This window comes from Natator depressus, chromosome 7, assembly GCF_965152275.1.
Source record: "Natator depressus isolate rNatDep1 chromosome 7, rNatDep2.hap1, whole genome shotgun sequence".
Lineage (NCBI taxonomy): Eukaryota > Metazoa > Chordata > Testudines > Cheloniidae > Natator > Natator depressus.
The window spans coordinates 8,712,542-8,738,087 of NC_134240.1; the positions used below are offsets into that span (position 1 = coordinate 8,712,542).

A 25,546-nucleotide genomic window follows, 5' to 3' on the forward strand; every position below is an offset into this window, starting at 1 on the left:
TATGTACAGGAATTGATCCTGAAAATAACCTGGCCAATCATAAAGTTCACGATATGATGTAGAATGGAAGACGCATGTGTCAATATAGGTTTCATTTTTATATAAAGTAACGAATATTTGTACTCCTTGGATTTGTGGTATGCCCTGTACCAACCCCTACCCATAAGTCTGATCAGCTCTGTGTAGTTTGATTGTATGCCAACAATGAAACCTGATGAGGAGTCCGGAGTCGAGTTGGGTCCTTGGGAACCTGAGAGAAATCCCAACACCACAGAAATAGAAATCCTGGGATCCCTGGCCCCAGGATAGTCCACATGGCAGACCTTCCCCAGAGCTACAGACCCTGGAAGCCTGGGGTTCCTGGCCCTAGGGCAGTCTGCATGAAATTATGTCCATTACAAAGACTACTAAGTATAGACTGGGACTCAGGAGAACTGGGTTCTATTCTTGGCTCTGACACTGTTTTGCTGGGTGACCCTGGACAAGTCACTTCACCTCCCTGGGCCTCAGCATCCCCATCTGTAAAATGGGGATAATGATGCTGACCTCCTTTGTAAAGTGCTTTGAGATCTATAGACAAAATCACTAGGTAAGAGAGAGGGAATTATTATTATTATTTAAGGTATTTTTACTAAGGGCTTCCTATTCTTCCTTAATGATTTTTTCCATTCTGGCATCATAATTCTTCCTGAACTAATACCATTTGTATCACCCTTGTTTACGTAATGGTACATGAACTGATGTGAGTAGCGCCACTGAAATCAATAGGACTAATCATGTGAGTAAGTATTCATCAGGTTGAACAAGGGTTTCATGTTCTGGCGTAATATGGAGACCTAGTCCTGGACCAGGACCCCACTGTGAAATTGTGTATAAAGTCTTTTGTATTTCACTTTTCTCCTACTATGGCTGTATAGATTGTCAAGAATTTGGGGGCAGGGACGGTCTTTTTAGTATTATTATTACGTGATGTATGCGGAGTGCTTGACACAAAGGGAAGTGTGCTACCCGAATATAAATAATATTAGCTAAGTTTAAAAGTAGATACCTTAAAAAGCCACTCAAAATAAGCACTCTAAATTACACTTTGTTTCAGTTAGAATGTAACCAGTAACACTGCGCTTTCAACAAGACCTTTAACTCGGGCCATGTTGAACATTATCTCTTTCTGGCTTTTGCACTGTTGAGGCTTACAGAAGTCTGTGTATATAGTCAAAAATCCAATTTTGAGCCTGTGAGCAGCTAGTTATGGGTTCCGCGCAACAGGAGAGGAATAAAATGTCATCCACTTGCAAAAATACATAAAAGTATATTAAAACATCACCTTAAGGGGGAAACAAATCAAGAGCTTCTGCTTTTATAACTAAAAATCTTGCATTCTAAATGTTTGGTCTTATTTAATCTCAAGCACACTTGAAGGAAAAGAAGTCATTAAATTGTTTCAGCAAGTGTTTGCTCTGACAAAATAAATTAGACTTCCACTGCACCATGCACTTCATTCTGTCATGAAAGCATAGAGTGTTACCTTTGTAACGCTAAAGTATATTTTCATAAATGTCTAAACTTTATTATCCACCATAAAGAACAGTAAAACTGTTGCATGGAATGTTACATAAAAGGTACCGGTACTGCATATGATTCTACAGGAAAAATTATTCAGTAAACTGAAAAATTAAGGTTGAATTGTGCCCCTGCATTACAAGATATTTCAGACATCAAGCCAAATCTAATTCCTAAATAAAATAACAGGGTCTCAGAAATAGAAAACATATAAATAGGTAAAAGTAAGTACTAAAATCAGACAGTTACATTTATTTGTAGGATTGTTCCTAAAGTGAAACATTATAGAAAGTCAGAGAAACCGAGGGTATTTTATATTTACCTTTTAAAGGTCATGATTTTGTGAGAAAAGCAATGAAAACAGAAGATAAGTATCTTACTTGTGGATTAACAAAAATGTAGGACAGTGATTTCTGTGTCAATATTAATTAGCAGTAAACTACTAAAAAATTTCTGCTTTATTTCAATTTAAATGTAAAGTTCACAGACTTTTATACATAAAGATCCTTTTAATTCTTACTGACAAAGAAGCCAATGAAGACTTATATTAGCCATTTCCTAACATAAAAACATCCCATGGCCAGAAGCAGAATATGTGTTCGGAGACAAACAATGAAATATTTAGATAGATTTGAGTCTTTGGGGGTAGATATTTCAGCTACACAAATTCACTCTAGCTGGCTGCATTATAAAATCTCAACACAAGAGAAAATTTCTTCTTTCATAACTTTTTAATTTATAATCAGTCTAGTCCAGTGTTATTAAAAAGTAGAGATATTTAGCAGTGCCAACAAACTGAAGACTGTAAATCTATCTTTAAACTGTGCCATTGTGCCTATGGATTGTAAAGTTCTCCAAACTAACCCGAAGGCAAGGGTGATGGACTAGATCAGTTTGTACTAGGCTTTTGCATTTATCAGTTCATAGGGGTGCCACCTACTGTTTGTGGTATCCAATTCAATGGTACATAATCAACTCCCTTGGGATTCTTCACCCGCCATCTCATTTGGGTCAGAATGCACAAAAAGTTGAATGGATGTAGGCCAGAGGAGACACATGGGGGTCCAGTGCAGACGCTCATCATCAATATAGGGTGCTGGATTACGCCAGCCTAGAGGAGAGTTCACACAAACCAGATGTCCCAGTACTAATCTGCTTGCCCATGGCTACGAAGTACTGGATCGATGACCAGCCAGTGGTTTCTTTACATCCCAATGATTCCATGGCCATGCTGCTATGTCTAGAGGCAACTGGATGGGTTAATGATTAAACTCAAAATGTCTTGGCTTGTGTAGTTTTGAGGCTAGTTTAAAGTACAATTTTTTATGTGGAAAAACTAAGAAGTTTTATCGGCACAGACATGAAATGAACAAGAACATATATTAAGGAGATTAATTACACCAAGATTTATGCGCACTCATTATCATCTACAAACAGAGATGTTTCCAAAATTAACAAAAGGAAGGATTATGCTTTCTAGACAGCAAGAAGTCAAATAATCAAGGAGACTAAACATCTCAGAGAGCCAAAGAGCAGTAGGAGTGAGTGGGAGATTGCTTACCTTCCACGCAAGAGGGCTGGGCCCTTGTTGTTCCAGCCACCTGCCCCGGGAAGCAAGAGCACTTGACTGTTTGCGACCGTTCTTCAATTCGGTTCTTATTGCAGCAACGATGCACTGCGACGACCTCACACGTTCCTTGCTTGACTTGGTGGTGGCCTAATAATCAGAGAGGTAGAAGTGTTGGGGGGGAGGGGTATTACTGTCATGGTGCCAAAAGAGAATCAATGCAGGGAAAATGTAGCAGTTTACTGTGGTGAGAGTACGCACAGTCCTGCAAAACGCTGAGCAACTTTTTTTTCGCTGGAGCCCCTGGAAAGGAAGGCACAAAGCGCCCCCTGCAGGATCAGGCACATGACTTGCACGTCACATGTTATATTTACTTCAGATTAGTTCATCATAACAGGGCTTGTTTTTTCTATCTGCCTCCCTCCATCAATTAGCCAGCCCTTATAAACGCATAGAGAGAATGACAAGTTTACTAGATAGACTAGACAGGCGGATGATATAGACAGAGAGATCTCCAAATACATCTAAACATCACTCTCCTGCTTAAATACTTCCACTGGCTTCCTGTTTCTTATCAGATCAGATTCAAGCTCCTTGCCTTCATTTATGATAATGTTACCTTGCTCTCCTTTCCCCCTACTCATCCTCCAATTCCTCTCTTACTCTCCCCTTCATCTCTTTCCCCCAACTCATCTTCATGCCTCCTATCAAGTCCCCCACTATGCAGGGGAGGATTTCCTTCTCCCTATCTGCCAAGCACCCGCTCTCCACTACTTCCAACCCCTCCCCAGTACCACCACTTCAAACAATCCCTCTCCCCTTCTCATCATTAATTATCTCCACACTCTCAATCTCCTGAACTGCTGACAAGTGCCTCGCCTTGTGTTTGTCTTGTCTTATTTAGATTACAGGGTCTTAAAGGCATTGGATGGGTCTTATCTATGTTTGTAAAGCACCCTGTCCATTACCAATGCCATATAAAAGATTTTTTTAATGAGTTAGCTAGACACAAAGATGAGGCAGAGAGTCGGAAAGTATTTGCCATCAAAGCAGCTCTGGGACTTTGTCTGAAAAGAATGTAAGGTGCACACATAAGTGTAAGCAGGTACATAATATCAAAGGCCTGGTTAAATAAAAAGAAGGTGAAACCTAGACGAAGACCATACAAAATAGTACATCAGCTACATCAAAAAAGCGAAGAACTTTCTGGCGACAAGCCCTGGAGAATTGTTCTGTTCTCCCAGCCACAGAAAAGCTCGGGGGGGGGAGCAAGCACACAAGTCAGTAGCAGTAATGAACTGTAGCATGGACAGTTCCTAAAAGCTAATGACCATCTGGGCCAAGATAAATTAGCTCCCCAATTAACTGCCAAGAAATTCCCTCCCCATTGTCCACTAGTACTCAGTGACAATATGTTTGATTATTATGTGATCATGACGTGCCAGCAAAAAAAAAAAAAAACACAACATTGTCCACAATGGGAAAAATATGCTCTGGTGCATTTTAACTACACCACAAGGCCGCTCCAAGGAACCTGTCATGTTAAGACGTTGCCATTCAGTCACTGCTCTACCCTACAGCATGGCTCTGGCCAGAGCCATCCTACTACCCCTCAATCGCCCCTTATTGGGGACTGTGTAGGAGAGACACATAGGCACTGACTTTAACTACCCCTACGGTAATATTCAACGTTAGTGCCTATCCCTTATTTCTAATATCAATTGAATCAAAATCATTGATCTGAACACCCCTAAATTTAGGGAAAGTGAACCTAGAGCAGAACTTTGCAGTTTTGACCCATCTCTAGTTAACGCATGAAGACAGCAGTGCACAAAGCAGACATGCATTCTCTATTAACATGCATCAGCAAATATCAGTGGGCTAAATCCTGCTCTGCTCACTCACGCAAAAACATCCCTTTGAAATGAATGGAGTTTTTCCACTTGCATGCGCAAAATACACAGGATCCAGCCCAGAGTTTGCAAAACAGAAAGCCACAGAAAAAAAAAATCAGCAAAGCTGGGAATATTATATTTAAGCTTCTAAGGAGGTTTTTCACACATGGAGAGTATAAAAAAATTAAACTGTTTTTTTTAATTAGATTGGCTTACTTCGATTCCTGGTGTGTGTGTGTTTTGCTTTCACAAGTATTTCAAATCCAGTGGGAGATATGTCTGATTTCTGCTCTCAAATTGGTATGTAGAACAATATTAATGGACAGAAAACTAGATATATATAATACTGAAAAAGGAAATTTACTCCTCCATTTGAAGACTCAAAATGTAAAATATATGTATTATTTTTTCCAGAGAGGGGGAAAACACACACACACACACACACACACCTGTTTTAAGCAAAATATGCGACCACAGTAAAATACATAAGGCATTTTATAGAATGAAAAATGTTGAACACAGCATAAAAGTATCTCTCTTATAGTTACCGTATTAAATTTATTGGCAGGCTGTGTATTTTCATGCAAGTCCCTAATAGTCATATAATAAATAATAATAAATAAAAACCCTGCTTCTAGGATAGTAGATGTTCCATAAGTCAATATATAAAATAAAGAATGAAACTGGCCACACCACTTTATTCCAAACGATTGTTCTACACAATTTCTCTGTGTAGTAATTTTTAGCCTCAATAAACAGAAGCCTGAAGATCTGCAAGATTTTATAGAAGCTTGTTTTTAGTTTAAAAGAGCTATTTATTTATTGTTAAATAGAATCAAACAAAGGGCCTGAGCCAATGCCCAATGAAATCAATGTAAAAACTCCCATTGTCTGCAGTAGCAGCAGAATGGATTCAATGACTGAGATGGTCCCTTCCAGTCTTATGTTCTATAGGTAATAAGAACTTGATCCAGTGCTCATTGAAGTCAATGACAAGACTCCCATTGTCTTTAATTGAGCAAGATCAGGGCCTAGATTGGGCCCAAAAAGATGATACCTTAAAACAGAGTGAGGAAAAAAAAATCAAGAATTGGTACACATACGTTACATAAATGTACATATTTGAATCTGTGATGCACTATATACGAAACATCAACGCTTAGCATCTGGTGTCCAGCAATTAATGACTACGAAAAGATGCTAACCTGTTATGCTGAGAGATGCAAATCCTCACAGATTTGTATATCATATGGATGGAATATATCCAACAATAAATATGTAGCTGAAGGAACATACATTTTAAAAGTCAAATCCTGCCTATTTTACATGAGTAGTCCTGTTAAGCCAATGGGGCTATTCATCTAATTAAGACTAGCAGGATTCAGCCTTAGGCATGCAGCCTAAAAAATAAGACCTGTTTTGAAATGATTACGTGTGTGGAGTTTACAGCCATGACACCATGTTAGCAAAGTGCAGGGTTTAGGCCATGCTGGTGCTCAGTGACAATAAGACACTTGCAGAAAGCAAAACTGAATTTTGTACCTTGGCTTGGTAGCTACTGTCACTCTGTCTGGAGTAGCTCACAATAGTGAGTGCCTACCTCAGGGCAGACTGTCAGAAAACAGGGCAGACACCCCAAACTGGTGGTGTGTTCTACAATTAGATTTCACCCAACCAGTACCAAATGTGAACTCCCGGATCATTATACCAGTCTTACCATGGAGTCACAGAGAGTCCCCCTTAGACACTCTTGCCACCCAGATAAACTGGACTTTATGATAAGAGCTCACTTAAACCAAAAATCACATCACATCAGGGTGCTCCCAGTCCCAAGAGACCAGTCACTTACCCCAGATCAATCGGTACTCCATATCTTATACAAAAGACAACACTGGTAGCCAATTCTATAGTAAACTAACTAAAGATTTATTAGCTAAGAAAAGGAAATGAGAGTTATTGAGAGGTTAAAGCAGGTAAAATATATATACAGATAAGTCACAGTCTATAATTCCAAAGGGTAGCAGAGATGTTGTAATCTGCCAGTTTCCCAAAAGTCTCTCAGGGCTACCCAGAATAATTCTGGGGATCTCCATCTTCTCATTCAGTTATTCTGCCCTGTTAGAATCCAAACAGTCCAGAGATAAAGGATCTTTCTTTTAATCCATTCTTATAGCTTCTTCTCATGGAAAACAAGCTGACAGTGTCACTACCTACATGGTCTTTTCCTTTGATGACACTGAGTGAGGAATGTATTTAGAGCCTTTGACCTCCGATCATCACACACAATGACCACTTGCTTTCAAATTAGCACTCTTCTGTTAAAATTCTTAATTTGCATTCCACAAGGCTTCTTCCGCATTTGGTGCGTTATTTACTTACAGGGGTATGCACAATGTAAATACTTGCTCCTACATTATAACAGGATACAAATAAGTGAAAACAATGCAAGTAACAACCTATTAGTTTTCATGAAATATAAATACCAAATACAATTACTTTAATCTGTACTAATACACAAGCGAATTGACCTGGGGCTTCAGCATGAGCTGGCATCTGGTCTGCCAGCATCACAGCTACATTACTATACAATTTTTCATATTTCCAGACTGCTCAAGAAGGCTAGGAAAGACATCCTCTAATTGTCTCTTGGTAAAGGTAGGGTGCTCAGCTTTGAGAGTGGAATAAAAGACCTTCTTGATTGCCCCTTCTCTTCTTAGTGCAGCTCTTTAGTTCGTTGGGGGTAAAGCCATTCCTCCCACTTAGCAGTGGAAGTCACTGAAAAGCCAGATGATGCTATGTGCATCATCTGCATTCACTGCATTGCCCTTTCTCCATCCTCATGGTCATGCCTACTTTTTGCTCATCCATGCACATCTTTAAAGGTATTTACGCTGATTGCTGAGCAGCAGGCACTTTCTCCTACCTATAAAGGAAATGTCTGTGAACAGGTGCTGAGCGAATGCTCAGTACTCAGTGTCCGGTGGCACCTTAAAGGCTAACAGCTTTATTTGAGCATAAGCTTTCGTGGGTGCATCCCCACAGAAACTGGGCACCTATGCAGGCCACCAAATCCCTATTCCCTTGTATCTTGGCTCCCTTAGAATAGACATTTCACTCTTCACATAGGCCTTAACTCACCCTCCAAATGGGAGAAGCACTGTAGGAGAGGACTCGATGCTGCTTGGTGCACTACTAACTTGCAGATTTCTGCTCTTGGTGAAATTCACCAAGTCCCAAAAGGAAGTATGTTGCAGCTAGCAGATGCTCCCATGTACCTACCCCCAGAATCCCTCCTCCCACTCTGCATAGGCCCAACTATGTGGAGTTGCTGCAGAAGGTCCCCACAACTCCCAGGGAAGAAAACATGCAACACAGCACCAGATTCCCCTCCCAGAGAATGGGAGGAAAGCATTGCACCCAGAGTATTTTCTGAATTAGCCTTCAGGGATGCTCTGAGGGACAGGCAACCTGGGCAACCACCCAGGGTGCTGTGGTCAGGAAGGCACATGGGGGTCAGGCCAGGAGGGGGGCCCTGGCCTGGGGTGTGGCCGGAACATGAGCATAGCAGCACAGGGTGGTTGGAAGGGCAGCATGTGGCCAGCATACACAATAAGAGCGGGGAGTCGCAGTTGTGGACACTCAATGCCCCCCTGGAGCAGGGTGAGGGGTGGGGAGTCCGGCCCGAGTGACTGTGCAAGAAGCCACTGGGAGCTCCCGCAGATTGGGTTGTGACCAAGCTGTAAAGGGACTAAAGCAGAGGGTCTATATTAACGATCACCACTGCATCCTAACTGTGTCCAGTTTCACTCGTCAGAGCTATGAAGTTGATGAGAGCCAGTGTGAAAGTCTCAGGATGCTAGTCTCAAAGGAGGGCTCTGGACTGCGGAGCACCTCACCACAAGAGATTAGAATGAGCTCAAGCCCAGCTGCTTTCAGGGTAAATATTTAAGATGGGCCTTTTAACAATGACCTGGACACAATGAACAAAAGACAACGTGGTGCAAAAAACATCTACTAGGCAATAATGGCCATTCCAAACAGCAAGGAGCTAAGTCTGTTATTCCTTGTTCTTGTGCTCCTTAAATACATAGCTGCTGCCCAGCTATTCTACCACGATTGTTGGTGCCCTAAAATCATCTACACAAAGCAAGCAAGCAACGATGTGGTGCACTCCTTATTTTAAAAACTGATTTCAATGCTTAAGGACTTATGAGTCCCAAAGCATTTATGTTGTTAACCCCTTTGCCTTGAGCTGCTAGTCAAAAGTTTGGGGCTATGCAGGTTGTTTCCACTATGAGGAGAAACTGATGATAGAACCAGGTATTTTCTTTGATGCAGTCTTGTTTATTTACAATAATTATGTATAAAGTCTAGTTTCCCTGAACGCAGTAGAAATCAAATAGCAGGAGACACTTCCTTTGGTCACTGTTTCATACCTGCCTTTCCAGCCAGCTCCCCATGTCCCAAACCTACCTCTCTTAGCCTTCTCTCGGGGCCACATTACCCAGTGCTGTCTGCTTAGCCTTCTGGCCACTCGGTCTCTATTCTCTATCTGGGGCACATATTCAGTCTCCTGTAAGCTGTAATATTTTGGGTTGCTGGGTTTAGGGTTAGGGTGCTCAGTGGTGTTTGGTGGCCAGATAGATGATCTGGTGGTCCCTTCTGGCCTTAAATTCTACGACTTTCACTTCCTCTTCTCTCATACGCTCTCAGACAGAAACAGCTCCACCAAACCAAACCCCTTCATCTGAAACCCCTCGGGCCCCCTAGTACAGCTTCTTCTCAAGCCTTCCATGTGCCTGGGTTTTAGATGCTACTGCTATTCTTTCAGCCAGTTCATTACATTTATCCTGAATGAAAGGCGGCAGCCCATAAACACCAAGATTTAACCCAAACCACAACGTGAATAAGACACAAAGCGTTAAAGCCTTCATTCCCTCGAATATATTTGCACTCCCTGGGTCATGCAGGGTAAATGATACAAGCACATGCAAAGAACAACAAGCCAGCATTGCAAAATTCCAGATGGAGAATGAACGCTGATCACATTCCTCATTTTGGGCTGGAAGTGATGAGCTGAGGTGACAACTCCCTTCAAACAAGCAACCTATTTGTGTGGAATCCTAAGGGCACAATAAATCTAGAAATGTATTGGCAAGCCAGGAGAGACCCAAGAAGTTAATCAAATCAAAAGCATGACCTCTCAGATGTGCAGGCGCATGGACGTGCTGACAAAGCTGGAGTGAATCATGTAGTACAGTCAATTCTTTGGCCGGTGTCAGAGAGCACATCCATATGGAGATTAAAATCCCCTAAAATAAGTAGTGTAGGTGACTTTAGATTAGACACGAGCTCCAAGACTTCACCAAGGAACAAAGTATTAAATCTGAGTGGTCGATAAATCAAAATAGCTGTGACAGAAGCAGGTGTTGCAAATGCGGGGGGGCTGGGGGGCGGGGAAAGTTGCTGCACAAAAAAGGACAGTGATTGGAGAGTGATCTGGACGCAAATGAAGAATTAGAAGATGAACCACCCTGCATGCTTTGGTACCGAGCTAAAGTTAATGAATACGGATTTTCCTCGTCCAGGTATCAGTAATCAGTGTGGCCCAAAATGTGTGTCATTTGTATAAACGAAATCTAAGATCATAAAGTGTCTTGCACCTCAGAGTACACGGGTGCTAATTGTTTCTTGTCTGGAGCTTGACATCTTAGTCCAGTTCTTTTCAGTTCTGTGAACATGTGGTTCTGAAGGAATGCAGGGAAAGGATTGCATTTTCCAGTCCATCTTGTAGCAAACAAGCAGTATTCTTCTCTACACTGCATCAATATTTCCCCCATGGCCCATTACCATTCACTCACTAGCATATATATAGGCAGCCCTCTTCCTGTTATTTGCCCCTTCTTTCACACTTTTATCGTGAGTGAAAGGGAGAGGGAATGTGACTAGCTCCCTGGAGGACTCTTCAGCTCCCGGGGTAAGGCACCCACCTTGATGGAAGTGGCTATGTACTATACACAGAACACAGTATGGAGGTCCTGATTTTGTAAGTTACTTAAACAGAGGCTAACTTTAAGTACACAAGTAGTCTCATTGGATTCAATGTTTAAGTACCATGATGGACTGGGTCTATAGCCCCTTAATTCACCTGTTAGTGAAAACAAATGCTAGGATGATAATATTAATATAATTAAGTGGACGATGCTGCTAATGTACAGACACAAGCAATATCTGACTAGAGCAGGAAAGCAGTCCCTTCATATAAAAGCACAGATCCTATTCCTTGGGTCTGGTTCACTACCAAATTACTCCACTTTTATGCCAGTGTAACATCATTGAAATCAAACGGAGAACTGCAGTGAGGCAGATGAAAAGGCTTAGAAATACATTTGCTCTTTTCCATCATCAAATAGATTTCCTGTATTTTTCTATCGCAGTCTCACCCATCCCACCCGTCAGCCTCAGAGACATCCTTGACTTTTGTTTTATTCGTGTGATGGTCTCAGGTTGTTCTGGGAATTTTGTATCATTCAAAGATACAGCAGAGAATTCTTTTAAAATATGCTTATATATATTATGTGAGCTTCCCCCCTTTTTGATGTAGTATTCATAATTTATTTCTACATATAACCACTCATCCACTTCCCGGTCAGATCATATACAGTGGATGAGCATTAGGTTATTCATAATCATGTGTCTCTTGCATACCTGTTATTTCCTTTGTGAAACATATGGCTCTCTGCAACACAAAAAGGAAATTAAGTTCTTTTAACCAAACAAATTTTGAGGATCAAGCCTTTTGGATACCCCATCACCTGGGATATCAAGTGGCCAGTTTTGGCCTTATTGCATTGAACAATTAATCTAGTTAATTCAAAATGTATCATCCTCCAGGCGACAGAAATGATGTGAGCTTGGAGACTGTGAAACAGCAATTTTTAGCTCCGAAGTTATTGCTTTAGCTACCTGTAGATTAAGTAAGTAAATGTCACGTGCTAGAAAACAGAACACATTTGGAAAGAAACATTTCCTCAATTTTAAATGAAAATCAGCCCCGTAGCCTCCAAGTATGAGGGGTGAAACTCAGACAGCCCGCACAAGGCATATGAGCTAATTAAATCTCCCTGAAAGCACTCAGAATAGTATTTAAATGGAACTTAAGCCGTGCAAAGAACCTGTGCTGGTCCTTTATACGAGGGTGTATTTCATCTATTAAATAAAATCAGTTTGCCAAATTCAGACACAGTCCTATTAACTGGGAGATCCTCTACAGAAAAGTAGATAAATAATTACTCACTATTTAGCCATCATGTGAGATTCTGCGCATGAAAGATCTAAGAGTGATGTTTGTCTTTAAAAGGTGGGGTTGTATAAAGGTTTTTCTTTTCCTATTTCTCCTTTTATTATTCTTATTTGGAAAGAACAGCTTCAACAGTAATTCCTTCTCACTGTTAATTGGTTTGTGTTCATTACAAATCATGTGATGCCACTAACAGAACTGGTTCCTGGAAAAGCAAGAGCTGGTGGAGGTTACTGTGAATGAGTAGGACACATTTGGCTGGGAAATGTGAAATGACATTTTAAAACGACAGGCACATATTAAAATATAAGGTACTGGAATGTAAAGAGATGTTACAAGAAATCAGATTGGCTAACATACTGGGCAGAGGGCCACCAACGAATTCTCAGTTGGTCATTAATCTCTGGGAAAGACCCTGTACCTTGATCATTGTTGCTTAATGATGTTCAGAGTTTGCCTCGTTTTAAAACGAGCTTTATATAGCTGTCATGGTTGTCTTGGGTGTATTCTGATGAAATAGACAAGCATGGTATTGGAATAGTCTAAGTTTAAGATCCAATTGCCAGCTAAGCAATAATAGGTCATGAAACTAAACAGCGCAAACACGTTTTTAATTCTGAGTGGCATGAGAACATTTTAAAAGGTTTTATTATCTACCAGAGCTTCCATTTTGGTTATACAACTATTTGGACTTGGGATATTTTAGCAAGTACATTTTTTTAAGTGCAAAGCACGAGTGAAATTTCAAGCACGCTGAAGAAAGAAACAGCCATTTTTTATTGCTGCTTTTTATTTTTAACCCACCTCCCCCCCGCTGCATTTGCATCGTATTTTATGCCACTCTGCGATTGTGAAAGAGAGAGAGCCATGTAAAAATATTCTCCCAAGAAGCTGCAGAGCACTTGATCCTCTCAACCATCCCTTTTTATCTGCCTGGTCTTTGAATAATAATTCTTGAAAATTTCAGTGCTTCAGTTCAGTTAAAGTCTGAGAAAGAATGATGATGTAGTCCAGGCACTGGACTCAGGAGATCTAGGTTTAATACCTGGCTGTGTCTGTATGTACATACAGGGCCAAGCGCAATGAGCCCTGCCCTCAGCTGGAGCCTGTGAGAGAGGTACACACTCAGGTTTAAGTCAAACCTTTATTTTAAGCAAGAGCATTCCTTGAGATTATAATTACTATTAAAGTAGGAAATGACAGACGTACAGAAAAAGGAAATTTACCATTCTCTTGGAGAGCAGACAGGTCGTGTTAGATTTATTCTAGGATGTTCCGACAGCCCTTACAATCTCTCTCTCATATTTATACACATCCAAATTACATAGTTATTAGTTCCTCTTCCAATCACCACTGAATATCATGAATATTAAGTATCTTATGTACCTCATACAATATGCATGAGTCAACTTTCTGTTTGTGCTGTCCAAGCTATTTTCGTGCTGTTATTCTCTTTTCTGGTTGGTTTACCACGATCGATTACACATATTTGTGCAAGTTTGGCCAGGTCATTTTGACCAGTTTCTCTGCAGAGGGACTTTTTGAAAATTTCCAGTCCTTTCCCACTGGTCTTCCCACCCACCCCGCAGTTACTTCAGGCAGAACATTTTATAGATACGTTACGCACACCCTGGTTTAAAAAACATCACATTTATTCCACATAGCAACTTATAAACACAACAACATCCAGGCCAAAAAAAGTCTAAGCCAATAGTCAGCCTCTCCGCACATGTCCAAACTTACGCATTAGAAAGGACCCTTAAAACAATTCAATATGTAGGTACTATTGTAATACAGGTAATTAATGGCTCTCTATTCCCCTTATTCGTTGGTAATCCCTCGAGGTCGAGGCTGATCTCTTTCACATGTTTTATTTTTCATGGGTCCTTTGGTGACTGAGGAGTCCAATCCTTGAGCCACAGGTTCACTAGCAGACATTGCAGGTGGTTTTGGAAGACAGGGATGGGCCGCGATTGCTGCCTGACAGTTATCTTTCCTTTCTTTTCTGGCGTTTTCTTTTCCTGGTCGCAGAAAAATGCCAGATTCCCCTTATTAGTCCCTTAGTGTTAACCAGAGTTGTGCGTGGATTAGACCAATAACTGCATTTTTATTTTCTGGTGCAAAAACCTGCCGTCTCTAACGATGCGGTACATTGTATCCTAATTTGGTTGTTTTCTCATTTGGCAAGTTGCAGTAATGAATATTTCTTGAAGCTATATTTATGTATCAGATATTTTCCCAGGCTGATAATATGATGGGTTAGTACAACTTTCTATGAAGAAGGCACCATTTAAAGTTACATATATGCGTGTGTGCGTGTGTGTGTGTGCACGCGCATGTGTGTCATTCCTGTAGTCAGATGGCAGTAGTTACTTATAGATCCCACTTGGAACACAAGAGACTTTGCCAGAACATTGATAGGTCAAAATTCTAAGGCATCTTAGTTCTCTAACTCTCAGGTCCTGCACCAAGAACACTTCAGCATCAGGGCCTTCAAGTTCAACCTCTTAATTGAAACAGACCCTGTCCGACAATGAGTCATTCGCATTCTCAGGTGCACTTGCTCTCCACAGACTATTCCACTGTGGATAAATACTACTACAGTCATTGGACCAGAGAAAGAGAGAGGGAGAACTGGATTGACCAGTGCTTAGGAAGCCCACCTCGGAGATGGGAGACCCCAGCTCTAGTCCCCCTGTTCTAACCACCCTTTCATTATTTATCCAGAGTGCAACAGCTTCAACAGGAGAGGCTAAGGGGGCCCCACCTCAGAATATCCCATAGTTAAGACGTTAGAGCACTCTCCTGAGAGTAGTAGATCCCTCTTCAAATCCTTTCTCCCTCACCAGCAGAGAAGGAGGATTTGAACTGGGGTCTCCCACATTGCAGATGAATGCTCTACCTACCGGGCTAGAAGTAAGATCTGCTCCTTGCCCTCCTCTTTTGCATGGAGTAAGGCAGGGGCCTAGTTCCCTCTCTCAAAAGCCAGCTCAGGCACCGAAGCATCCTGTCTTGGGGCAGCAGGTTCTCGTTTGTGGATCACTAAGCTGACAAAGGTGCCTACTTCTGAGAGAGAGAGGTAGGGCTTAGCACACACCCCTCTGAGCAGCATCTCCCATAGGCTAATGTGCTAGGTGACTGCCCACCTAAGCTAGCTTTTCTGGATTGTATCCTTAGCTGCCTGTTTCCCCCATTCTTCCCCCCATTCACGGCACAGGGCGCCTGGGCACCTAACTCAGCCTTGGGGATCGCAGGAGTGTTCCTGTGATTTTCTAGGAGCCTGAACAATGGACACTCAGCACTGCAATGCTTACATCCCTTTGTGGATCCCACCCTAACTACACAGTCACCAGGGCACCTCCATAATCCATGCAACAAGAACAGACTGTGGAAAGCTTCACTAGCCTGTGCCTTACGCCTGGGCTAGAGAGATCACTTCTGGGGAAAGCCAGTATGGCATTTCAATCCTTATTCTCTTCATTAAAAGCACTGCCAAGATGGACAACTATTGCAGATTGCGATATTTAGGAGGGTTTTTTGCCCCCATAATGTGGAAATCCACTGGCTGTGAACTGAGCTGAAGCAGCCAAACTCATCTCAGAAGCCAAGCAGCTACGATTACTTCTACCTACGTTTGTAACAGGAAACAATGACAGTATAACAGTAGCCAGCAGGTCAGTTGTTACCACAGCGATAGCAGCTACAGGCACAGCGGTTAAGACAAAATTTTTGAATGTCTGGATTTTGGTCTCCACTGAAATGCAATGGAGTAGGAGAGTTTTCTAGAAGGAGAGTGTGAAAAACAGGAAATGGCCTGCTGAAGAAAACAGGGCCGGCTCCTTCTAAGCAGAAAACACTCAGCATACGGGGGAGGAGGCAGAAAAATTGCACGGAAATGGCATTTTCAAAGCACGCTGGTGAGTGTCTCCGCTTTGAAGAATGTTTATTTTTCAAGAAAACAATGGGCTTCCTCACCAGGTGAATGTTCCCCAAACCCTAATGAGACTATTCTAATTCATTTCTGCACTTGCTGATAGCCATTAAGGAGGCAAAGCATAAAAAATGAGCCACAGGAAAGGTCAGAGCAATGAGGGCGAACGAAGAGGAGCACATGCTTTGTCACAGTCGCTGCAGATGTGAGGGAAACAGCTAGGGGAGAGAAGCAGATGTCATTTCTAAAACTGTTAGACATTTGACGGCTGCTTTCAAGGAGAACGTAGCAGCCACAGGTGGCGTGACAGGGCACACCATTAACTTCTGCAGTGCTGCTCACGCTCCCCGAAGAGCCATTGACTTTAACAGCCATGCCCTGCCATCTCCCCTTTTTGAATAAGATTAAAGGTGACCTCGTTCAGTGGTCATTAGTTCCACTATCTTTCGACAAAGATGTTCCTCTAATTAGAACGGTCAATTTGTGCACGTTATAAAAAAAAAAAAACGCTCTCAAAATGTTCCCTTTGGTCATACTCTCAAAAGACGAGCTCAACTGCTCCAGTTTTGTTTTTCTTTTGTTTTAATCCCTGTTGCTTGTGTCTCATTAAGAAATATCAAGTTCTTGTTAACATGGTTGGGACACTTCTTCCTGATCTTAAACTGGGTATCACCTTATTTGCAAGCCAAGTCATATTAATTATAACCAAGTTCTTAGACCTATAGGCATCTTAAAAATGTACTAGGCCCCTCTGGTACCTTATCCAGTTCAATGCACCAAAGGATAGAGTTTGGATTAAGTGACTAGATGAGGGGGTAATGGTCATGGGATATGGAATCCTTCATTTTCATTGCTGAAGCAGGGTTGATGTGGGAAGCGAGCAAAAGGCCCTGCTCCTGACAGATGTGCCGCCATGTAATAGAGGCAGAATGCAACGGGTCTCTGCAAGACATCTGGTTTGCAGGTGCTTGAGACTTGCATGAAATGCAGTTCAATTACTGCTGAATCATGACAGCAAGTGCAATCAAAATCAACTTTGTTAATGATTTTATCGCTGATCAAAATCTGCAAGAAAGATGGAGGTTCATATTATGAAGACCTACACACACACTGCTCTGAACTAGGCTTGTTTTGGCATCTCAATTGGGCAAGGTGGTGTTTATAGGTGAGGCTTCCCCAAGAGTACCATTCCTCCTCCTGCTCGCTCACGCACACACTTAACCCCTTCCTTCTCCAGAGCCTCCACGCTGGGGCACTTCTGCCACTCTAGGTCTCTAACAGCCTCTACTTAATGGGCCTTCCCCCATGAATAACTTCACTTCCTTCCCCTTCCGCCACTCATCACCTTTCCAAGCAGCGGTAGTAGCCGCAGCCACAGAAAAGTAACACTGATTCTGGACCGTTCCCCCGGCTGCCCTCAAGGTTCTGAACAGCAGCAGTGAATCTGTCCAGAATCTTGTTAATTTCACACTGCTGCTTCCCAAAATTATGAGCAGTAGAAGCACTGTGTCCTGTACTGGCCAGAGGGTAGTTTTCAGTCTATCTGCACTCATCCCAGAACCTCCCAGAAGAGACTGCCAAAAAGAAAGCCCCTGTGATGGTGACTTTTCCGATGGGGCTATCTATTCACTAACAGTGCTGAGACCTTCAGCTCATTTCACACCAAACACCTGTCAGAAGGCACTCGCAGTCCCTCCAATCAGATCTGGATTAGAAACAGTGACCTTGAGGTGAAAGGCTCTGTATCTCATTACTAATGCCCTAAGCCATCCAGTCCCCTTGCAACTGCATTTGTGATTATATAAACATTCCTCTGAGCACAGGAAATTAGAAGACTTGCTGTTGGGGGAAATTAAACATGCAGTTTAATTTTTGGAGTACACACTACCAGTCACTGGAGATTAAATAATGGAACTATAATGCCAAACTGTATTTTTAAAAAATCCGAGCACTTTAATATCACTGTGTAAAAAATACCTAATAGCTTATTAAATAAGAACCTCAGTTGTTATTAGGCAACTGGCAAAACATTCAGCATAAAACTGCTGACAAAGTAAAGGCTTTGCAAAAGCTTTTTATCTGATTTGTCATCTTATATATGATATATGGCCTCAAAACTTCCTGCTGACATATTGTTAGCCACTCACTGATCGTAGATATAAGGTGGAAGAAAATTTTGACGTAGGTTTCCATGTTCTTGCTTCTAAAAGCATAAATATTACAACACAGAAGTCAAAGTAAAATTTCCCTCTTCATGGTTTTCCTGCCCTTGCTGGGGGTGGGGGGGATTGAGAAGAAGAAGAAGAACAGGCTGAAAGATTCTGACATAGATACAAACCAGTCATTGGATTTAAAACAATAAAATACAGTGCAGGATATACAATGTTATGAGTCCTTTGCTGTGATGAGGCTCTGTTTATGATTTTTCTTCATTCTGAGATCAGTGGCAGATCAGGAGATGGCTTGGGGTGATCATAAATATGCAAGCCCTGGCAGTGGCCTTAGTTGAAAAGCTTTCACAAGGCAGCTGTGTTCCACAACAGTAGCACAGAAATGGTTGCTTTCAAAGCAGTTTTTTCACCCCATAGAAAGTGCCCCAAACATACTGTATTTTGAGAATCTAGAAAATAATGATACACGTTTAATCTCAACCACCTGAAACTACATAACCAGCTCAGTTTATAAAGGCTACATCTTGATGGATTTAGGGCTCAAGTGGTGAAATGCTGAACACACAGAGCTCCCGTTGGCTGAAAGTGTAGGTTTAAGAGCCTCAGCACCTTAGAATTGGGCCTTTGGGCATGGCCTATAAAAATGAACTTTGCCTATGTACTTCACTTCAATTATTTTGTTTACACTAAGAAGAATTTAAATTACTACCTCACTGAGAATGGGTCAGAATCCAAACCTGTCCCCAGCAGTTACAAATTCTTGTCCTGGGATACCTGAGCTATGATCAGCTATATATAATCATTTTAGCTTCATCCATTGCATCCCTGCTTGTCAGTTTTAATGCTAATACATTCGAGGAGTGAGAACATAAAACTGGTATTGTCGCTAAACGCAAGGGCAATGATAATCCACCAAGTAATCCACTCACTGGGGAACCTACATCCACTGGGCTGGATCCTGGGCCCCAAACCACCTCCCTTTGCATTGATGGATGGTGCAAGGGAGAAGAAAACAGACAAGTCCCCAACTAAGCCAGTGTAACTGACTACTGTGGTGTACTTCGTGCACCATGCAGTACAGGAGGCATGGCCATGGCCAGCCAACATAATTTAGAGCAGCCCATAGGCCTGGCTTCTGAACTGGCCCTGAAATCAAGGACCTGAGGATCTGGCACACTATTTAGTGCACACACAACCTCCTCCCTGCCGTTTACATATTTGGTAGCTCAAATACCAATAATGAAAATCTTTCTTCCTAAGCTTGGCTTTCCTAGGGTTTCCCTGCAGAGACTTCTCTAGTTCCCTTTAACCAGGCAGCCACTCCATCTCCTTTATTTCCAGGGCAGAGTTCAGAAGCCCCATCTGATGCAATGATTCAGGGAGATTCAAATCGCATTTCCTTGCTGGATTCCAGCATTTCCCACAGAGAATGTTGGTGGGCTGTGGGGAGTTATTTGAACCAGCTCGGTGCCCCACTATTTTGGCGGGAGGGGAGGTTAGATCGTGGGCTGCTTGTAGATGCCCAGCTAGTTTCTGTAGCAAAAAGCACTTTTCCCATTTGTGGCAAGATGAGCGTGGGCCGCTCTCTCCAACGCGGACCTTGCCACAAGTATCCGCTCCTTTGTCACCTCAAGATCAGATTGCCCGAATGAGCTCTACTTGGGGCTATGCTTGGGGATGGAATGCTACAGCCGGCTCACTCAGGGGTTATACAATGGGAGCTCATTAAACCCTCGGTAATCTGCACTGGCTTCCCACATGCTTCCAGGTAGAACTCAAGATGCTGGGTTCAACCAATACATCCTTACACGGTTTGGAACCTGGTTACTAGAGAGGCATTTCTCTCCCTGTGATATACTGCCCAGCCCGAGATCAGCAGAGGCACTTGTGCGGGAGCCTCCTTTGTACAAACAAGCAGCAGCTCTGGGCAGAGTATTCTCCGAAAGGGGTCCTTGGTTCCTAGAATTTCAGGCCAGAAGGGGCCCATTAGAATCAGCTAGTCTGACCTCCTGCATAATAGAACCACACCAAGTAATTTTTGCATCAAGCCCATAACATCTATTTCAGCTATGACAGCTGTTTTAGAAAGACAGCCAGTCTTGATTTAAAGACTTCAAGAGATAGAGAATCCACCACCGCCCCTTGGTAACTTATTGCAGTCATCAGATACCCTCTCTTTTGAGCAACGGAGCCTTCTTTCTAGTCTAAGTTTGTCCAGCCTCAGCTTCCAACCCCTGGCTCTCATTAGGCCTTTTTCTGCTAGATTAGTGAGGCTTCTAGTAACAGAAATCTCTTACCCATGTAAGTACTTGTAGACCATGATCAAGTCACCTCTTACCTTTCGCTTGGATAAACTAAATAGAGCTTCTTTAGTCTCTCACGACAAGGCAGGTTTTCCAGACCTTGAATCATCCTTGTATTTCTTTTCCGAACCAGGTTTTGGAATTCCCTCCCTGCCTTAGTCCAGATTTCTTAACCTTCTGGTCAGCCACAAAGTCTACCCCCCACCCCCCAGCCCCCCTTCTCTAAGGTAGCTGAGGAGGGTCTAGGTTGAGGTGGATTTATTTATGGGTAGCCTTTTGTCTATGTTCATGGTGTGATTTATTTTTTTTTAATTTATGGAAGGGACACCAATAGGGGTATTTCACAAAACTGAATGAATATAAAAAACAAACAACGAAGTGGGTCAAAAAGAAAAAACCCAGCAATCCTCCTACTGGGAGCCACTGCAGTCTGCAATAAATATGCATTAAATTTTGCTAACTACTAGACACTGAATCAGAGATGCTATTCAGCAGCAAATTTGACAGCTACTTTCAATGTACTAGAAAAAAATAGTGCTGTTTATCCCCCGCAGGAAGACAATTTGTATTCAGCAATTAAAAGGTACACAGCATCTGTAAAGCATGAGTTGGGGTTTTTTTTCATTATTTAAAATCATTGAAATTTCTCATCAGGAATGCTTTGTCATATAGAGCTAGGAAAGACACGGAAATTAGGTAAAGGAGACTGAAATGAATAATTTTTTAAACACTCTTGACAGTTTCAACTACAGGTAGGTCTTTTCTTTAGATAAACTTTTAAAGTGTCTGTCAATTCAAAGCAGCAATTCAGCCCAAAAGCAAAAGTAACAAAGATATAAGTGCTAATCTAAACCATGTAAAGCACGAGGGCACTTTGGTGAAACACCAGAACATATCCTCCCTTGAATTATCTTGTCAAAAGTGGGACTGTCTTCTTTTACAGGATTTCCTCACTCTTCCTTGTTAACAGTCGCAATCATCATGTTGTGACTGATCACGATGCACAGCTGTAAGAACAGGTAAGGTCCGGAATAAGGATACCTGGCAATATACTAGAATGAATATAACCTATGTTTAGATTCAACATGCTAGCAGTCCAGTACCTTACTTAAGAGCATATAAAGGGTAATTTAAAGCATTTGAGGAGGGGTGGACTATTGGCTTGTTTATGTTTCAAGGGATGCAGACAATCAATTAGCTGAACATTAGAAACAGAAAATATCTTTGCTCATAAGGTTCTCTGTACAGCTCCATAAAATACATTCACCTTGCCCTACCTGACTTTTCAACTGAGAATCCAAACAAAGGAAATGCATCTCAACCTCAGTTTGGGGCTATGGAACAGCAAGAAGAGTTTGATGAGGCACCAGTACCAGGAAAAAAAGAGTATTTTACAGTAACTGGCAGAAGAGACATGGTCTTAACTTCACCCGGTAAGAAGCCAGGAGACCAGATACAATTTGGTTTATGTCCTGCCTTGCCCCTTCACCAGCACCGAGCAGAGATAAGCAACTGTCAGATGCCATTGGGCTCGGTATGATAAATTATTTTGTTGTTTACTATCCAGTATGCTGTAGCAGGGGCTCAACTATAAAATCCTTTCCTAGAGGTCTTTGCCTTGCCCCTAATTCACTGCAATCAAGACACAAGATCACTGCTGCCATTTTAATCCATTAAGCTACCTTGTGCCCAGTTATACAGCAAAACCGCTTAGTATAAAGAAAAAATCTTCCCCTCTTCCCTCGCAAGAACTTCACCTCTAAGGGCCCGAGTCTAAGCTCTTTGAAGTCAGTGGTAAAACTTCCAGTGATGTCACTAGTGCAGGGTAATGCCTTAACTTTTAAAAATGTAACATTCTGAATTATTTGATGCACATATTTAGCTCACAAGCACTAAGCGCTTGTCACCGATAACTACCATTCAACAGTGAATACATATAATTACTGTTCAATTAGCTAATCTCATTCTGACTGCTTTGGAAACGAGCAGAAAGATATCGACAGCTTCAAACCATGGTCAGCAACTGACACATATTTTGCTTCTATCTGAAGGAATTGCTGTCACATCAATCACTTGAAAAGGTATTGGATAGGTTTTTACAGTAAGTCAGGGATAAAGACTGGCTAACAAAGATTTCTGAGAGTATTTGTTCTTGCTGTACTATCAAGATCTAGGTTAACAAAATGAAAAATACTGACTTCCTTCCTTTATGGCATATGGTATTGACAAATTTGGAAAGCTACTTATTTATATGTGGCCAGTATTTTAAGGGATAAAAAAGCCATTTGAAAGTATCAATTGCCAAAAACAGAGAGGCAAATCTTGACTTTTTCAGCAATATTCACTAAATATTTAATAAGGCATCCTGGAGCTCAGGAAGGTTGAAGACAATATGTTAGGGTATTGAACTAACAAGCTCTTCCAGGAACCCTCTAAATACATATAGTTAAACACTACCTCGTTTATTTTAATTATTTAGCACAGAGACTGAAGGAGGTTAATATGACCCAGTGGACTTGTTCATGTTGAAAACTAGTGCCTCCTCTTACTCAGCTATCTGCATACTGCATCATACCACAGGGTTACAAGGGAGAGATACTGAATTAAAATGTACAGCAGTTTGAAAACATCCTCATGCAGAGGTGGGCAAACTACGGCCCGCAGGCCACATCCGACCCGTGGGACTGTCCTGCCTGGCCCTTAAGCTCCCGGCTGGGGAGGCTACCCCCGGCCCCTCCCCTGCTGTTCCCCCTTCCCCGCAGCCACGCCGCCTCGTGGGCAGCGCTCTGCGCGCTCCTGCCGAGCAGAGCGGCAGCGTGTCTAGCTCCGGCCAGGCGGCGCGGTGGCCGGACATGCTGCTCTGATTGGCATGGTAAGGGGGCCGGGGGGGTTGGATAAAGGTCAGGGGGTCCCGGAGGGCAGTCAGGGGATGGGGAACAGGGGGAGTTGGATAAGTGTGGGAGCCCCGGGGGGCCTTTCGGGGATGGGGGTGTGGATAGGGGTCTGGGCAGTCAGGGGACTGGAAGCAGGGGGGTTGGATGGGCGGTTAGGGGCCAGGGGTCCCAGGAGGGGGCAGTTAGGGGACAAGGAGCAGGGAGGGTTCTGAGGGGGACAGTCAGGGGACGGGAAGTGGGAGGGGGCCAGGCTGTTTGGGGAGGCACAGCCTTCCTACCCAGCCCTCCATACAGTTTTGCAACCCCAATGAGGCCCTCAGGCCAAAAAGTTTGCCCACCCCTGTCCTAATGGTAGTGTTTACACCCACTCTGCATTAATGTAAATGAATACACAAGGTGCCCTCTTGACCCAGGAAAGCACTTAAGCACATGCTTAACTTTAAGCAGGTAACTGTCACGCTCAGTGATCACTCAGTCCCAGATCCTCCAACATATGAGTTAAGTGTGTGCTTAACTGCTTTCCTGGATCTGGATCGGGACCCTCATCTTCAAAACGTAGTTTTCCCCTTTTTGTCCACCTATGAGCTGACAAATCATTAGTGCAGGCCCTTGGCCATTCTCTGCTACTAAGCCAGTCTATCCTTCCTTTTTGTCTTCAGCCTCTTCCTCTGGTTAGGATGGCGGGACAGGTGACTTCCGTTAATGAAGCCTGTAGCTGCCACCCCCAAAACTAGTGCAAAAATAAACCCAGTTAATAAAACACATAGGACTCAAAGCAAAGCACAAAATTAAAAGGGAAAACATTCCTAAGTCCATCTACGGTATGGCTGACAAAGGATGACATCCAAAATATTAAACAAGAAAAGAGAAAAGAAAAAAGAGGGAAAGATCATCATTGTAAAAGAATCACCACAGAACTAGACCCACAATGGGAGGAAAGAAATCTAGCAGCATAACCTAAAATCCCTCCTGAAGTATCAATTATATTAATCATAGTTTTAAATAATGCCAGCTGAGCCCAGTGTGTCCACTGGAACATCCTTTCTTCCTTAACAATATTATACCAACTGCTGAGTCTTCAGCTGAGAAGGAAGGGTTTGATATTCATTTTAACTGATAGTTAATGAAATTTTGTTCAGTGATACAGCAACCACCTTGCATTCTTTTTCATTTGTCATACCTTACAGCATGCAGGCATGGTGAAGAAGCTCTCTGCAAAACTGATGCTTATGTTGAGTTCCTTCTGGCCTGCTGCTCAGTGATCTCTTGTAGATGCACAGCAAAACTCAAGCCACACAAATGTTGGCATATGCCAAGGAAAAGTACAGCTTATCTCTGGCCCAACTGAATATTTGGGGGAAAACAGCCAGGGTTTTCATTTTAAAGTTCTGCAATCTTGTACTTATTCCACAAACAGCTGTTGATTTAAAAACTAAGGGCAAACATATTAGAGTAGCAATCCCACTGTTTCCTAAGCAGTCCTGTGACAAACGATAGGTCTACACTTGGAGCTGGGGGCGTGATCCCCAGCTCGAGGAGACATACTTGCACTACTTCTCATTGAGCTAGCATGCTAAAAATAGTCACGTCACACAGGCAAGGCTTGGGCTAGTCGCCCACATAAGTACGCCCGGGGTCCGGACGGGTTTGTACTCAGGGCGGCTAACCCTGCCCACCACTAGTTGCTGCAGCTACACTAGTGCTTTCAGCACGTTGGCTCAATGAGAGCTAGCATGAGCTAGCTTGGGCTGGGACTCAACCCCCCTGGTCCAAATGTTGACATACCCTTAGGGGTTCAGTTTGCAGACCTTATAGTCTGGTGCTTTCATGTTGTGGAGCATTTGGTGCAATAACTTTATTTGTTCACAACGTAACAAATAATGGAGATTTCACACGACTTTCACAGGAAACAAGAATTTCTCATG

General features: G+C 42.5%; 1 protein-coding gene across 3 annotated transcripts in view; it reads right to left on the minus strand.

The window, feature by feature from the left end:
* The window catches only part of TAFA4 (TAFA chemokine like family member 4), a 110,708-nt gene that overhangs the window by 15,384 nt on the left and 69,778 nt on the right, over positions 1–25,546 (minus strand). For all 3 annotated transcript variants that reach the window (XM_074957454.1, XM_074957453.1, XM_074957455.1), the window contains exon 4: positions 3,122–3,277. In XM_074957454.1, the coding sequence (XP_074813555.1) occupies positions 3,122–3,277 (156 nt within the window). The remainder of the gene's footprint in view (positions 1–3,121; positions 3,278–25,546) is intronic.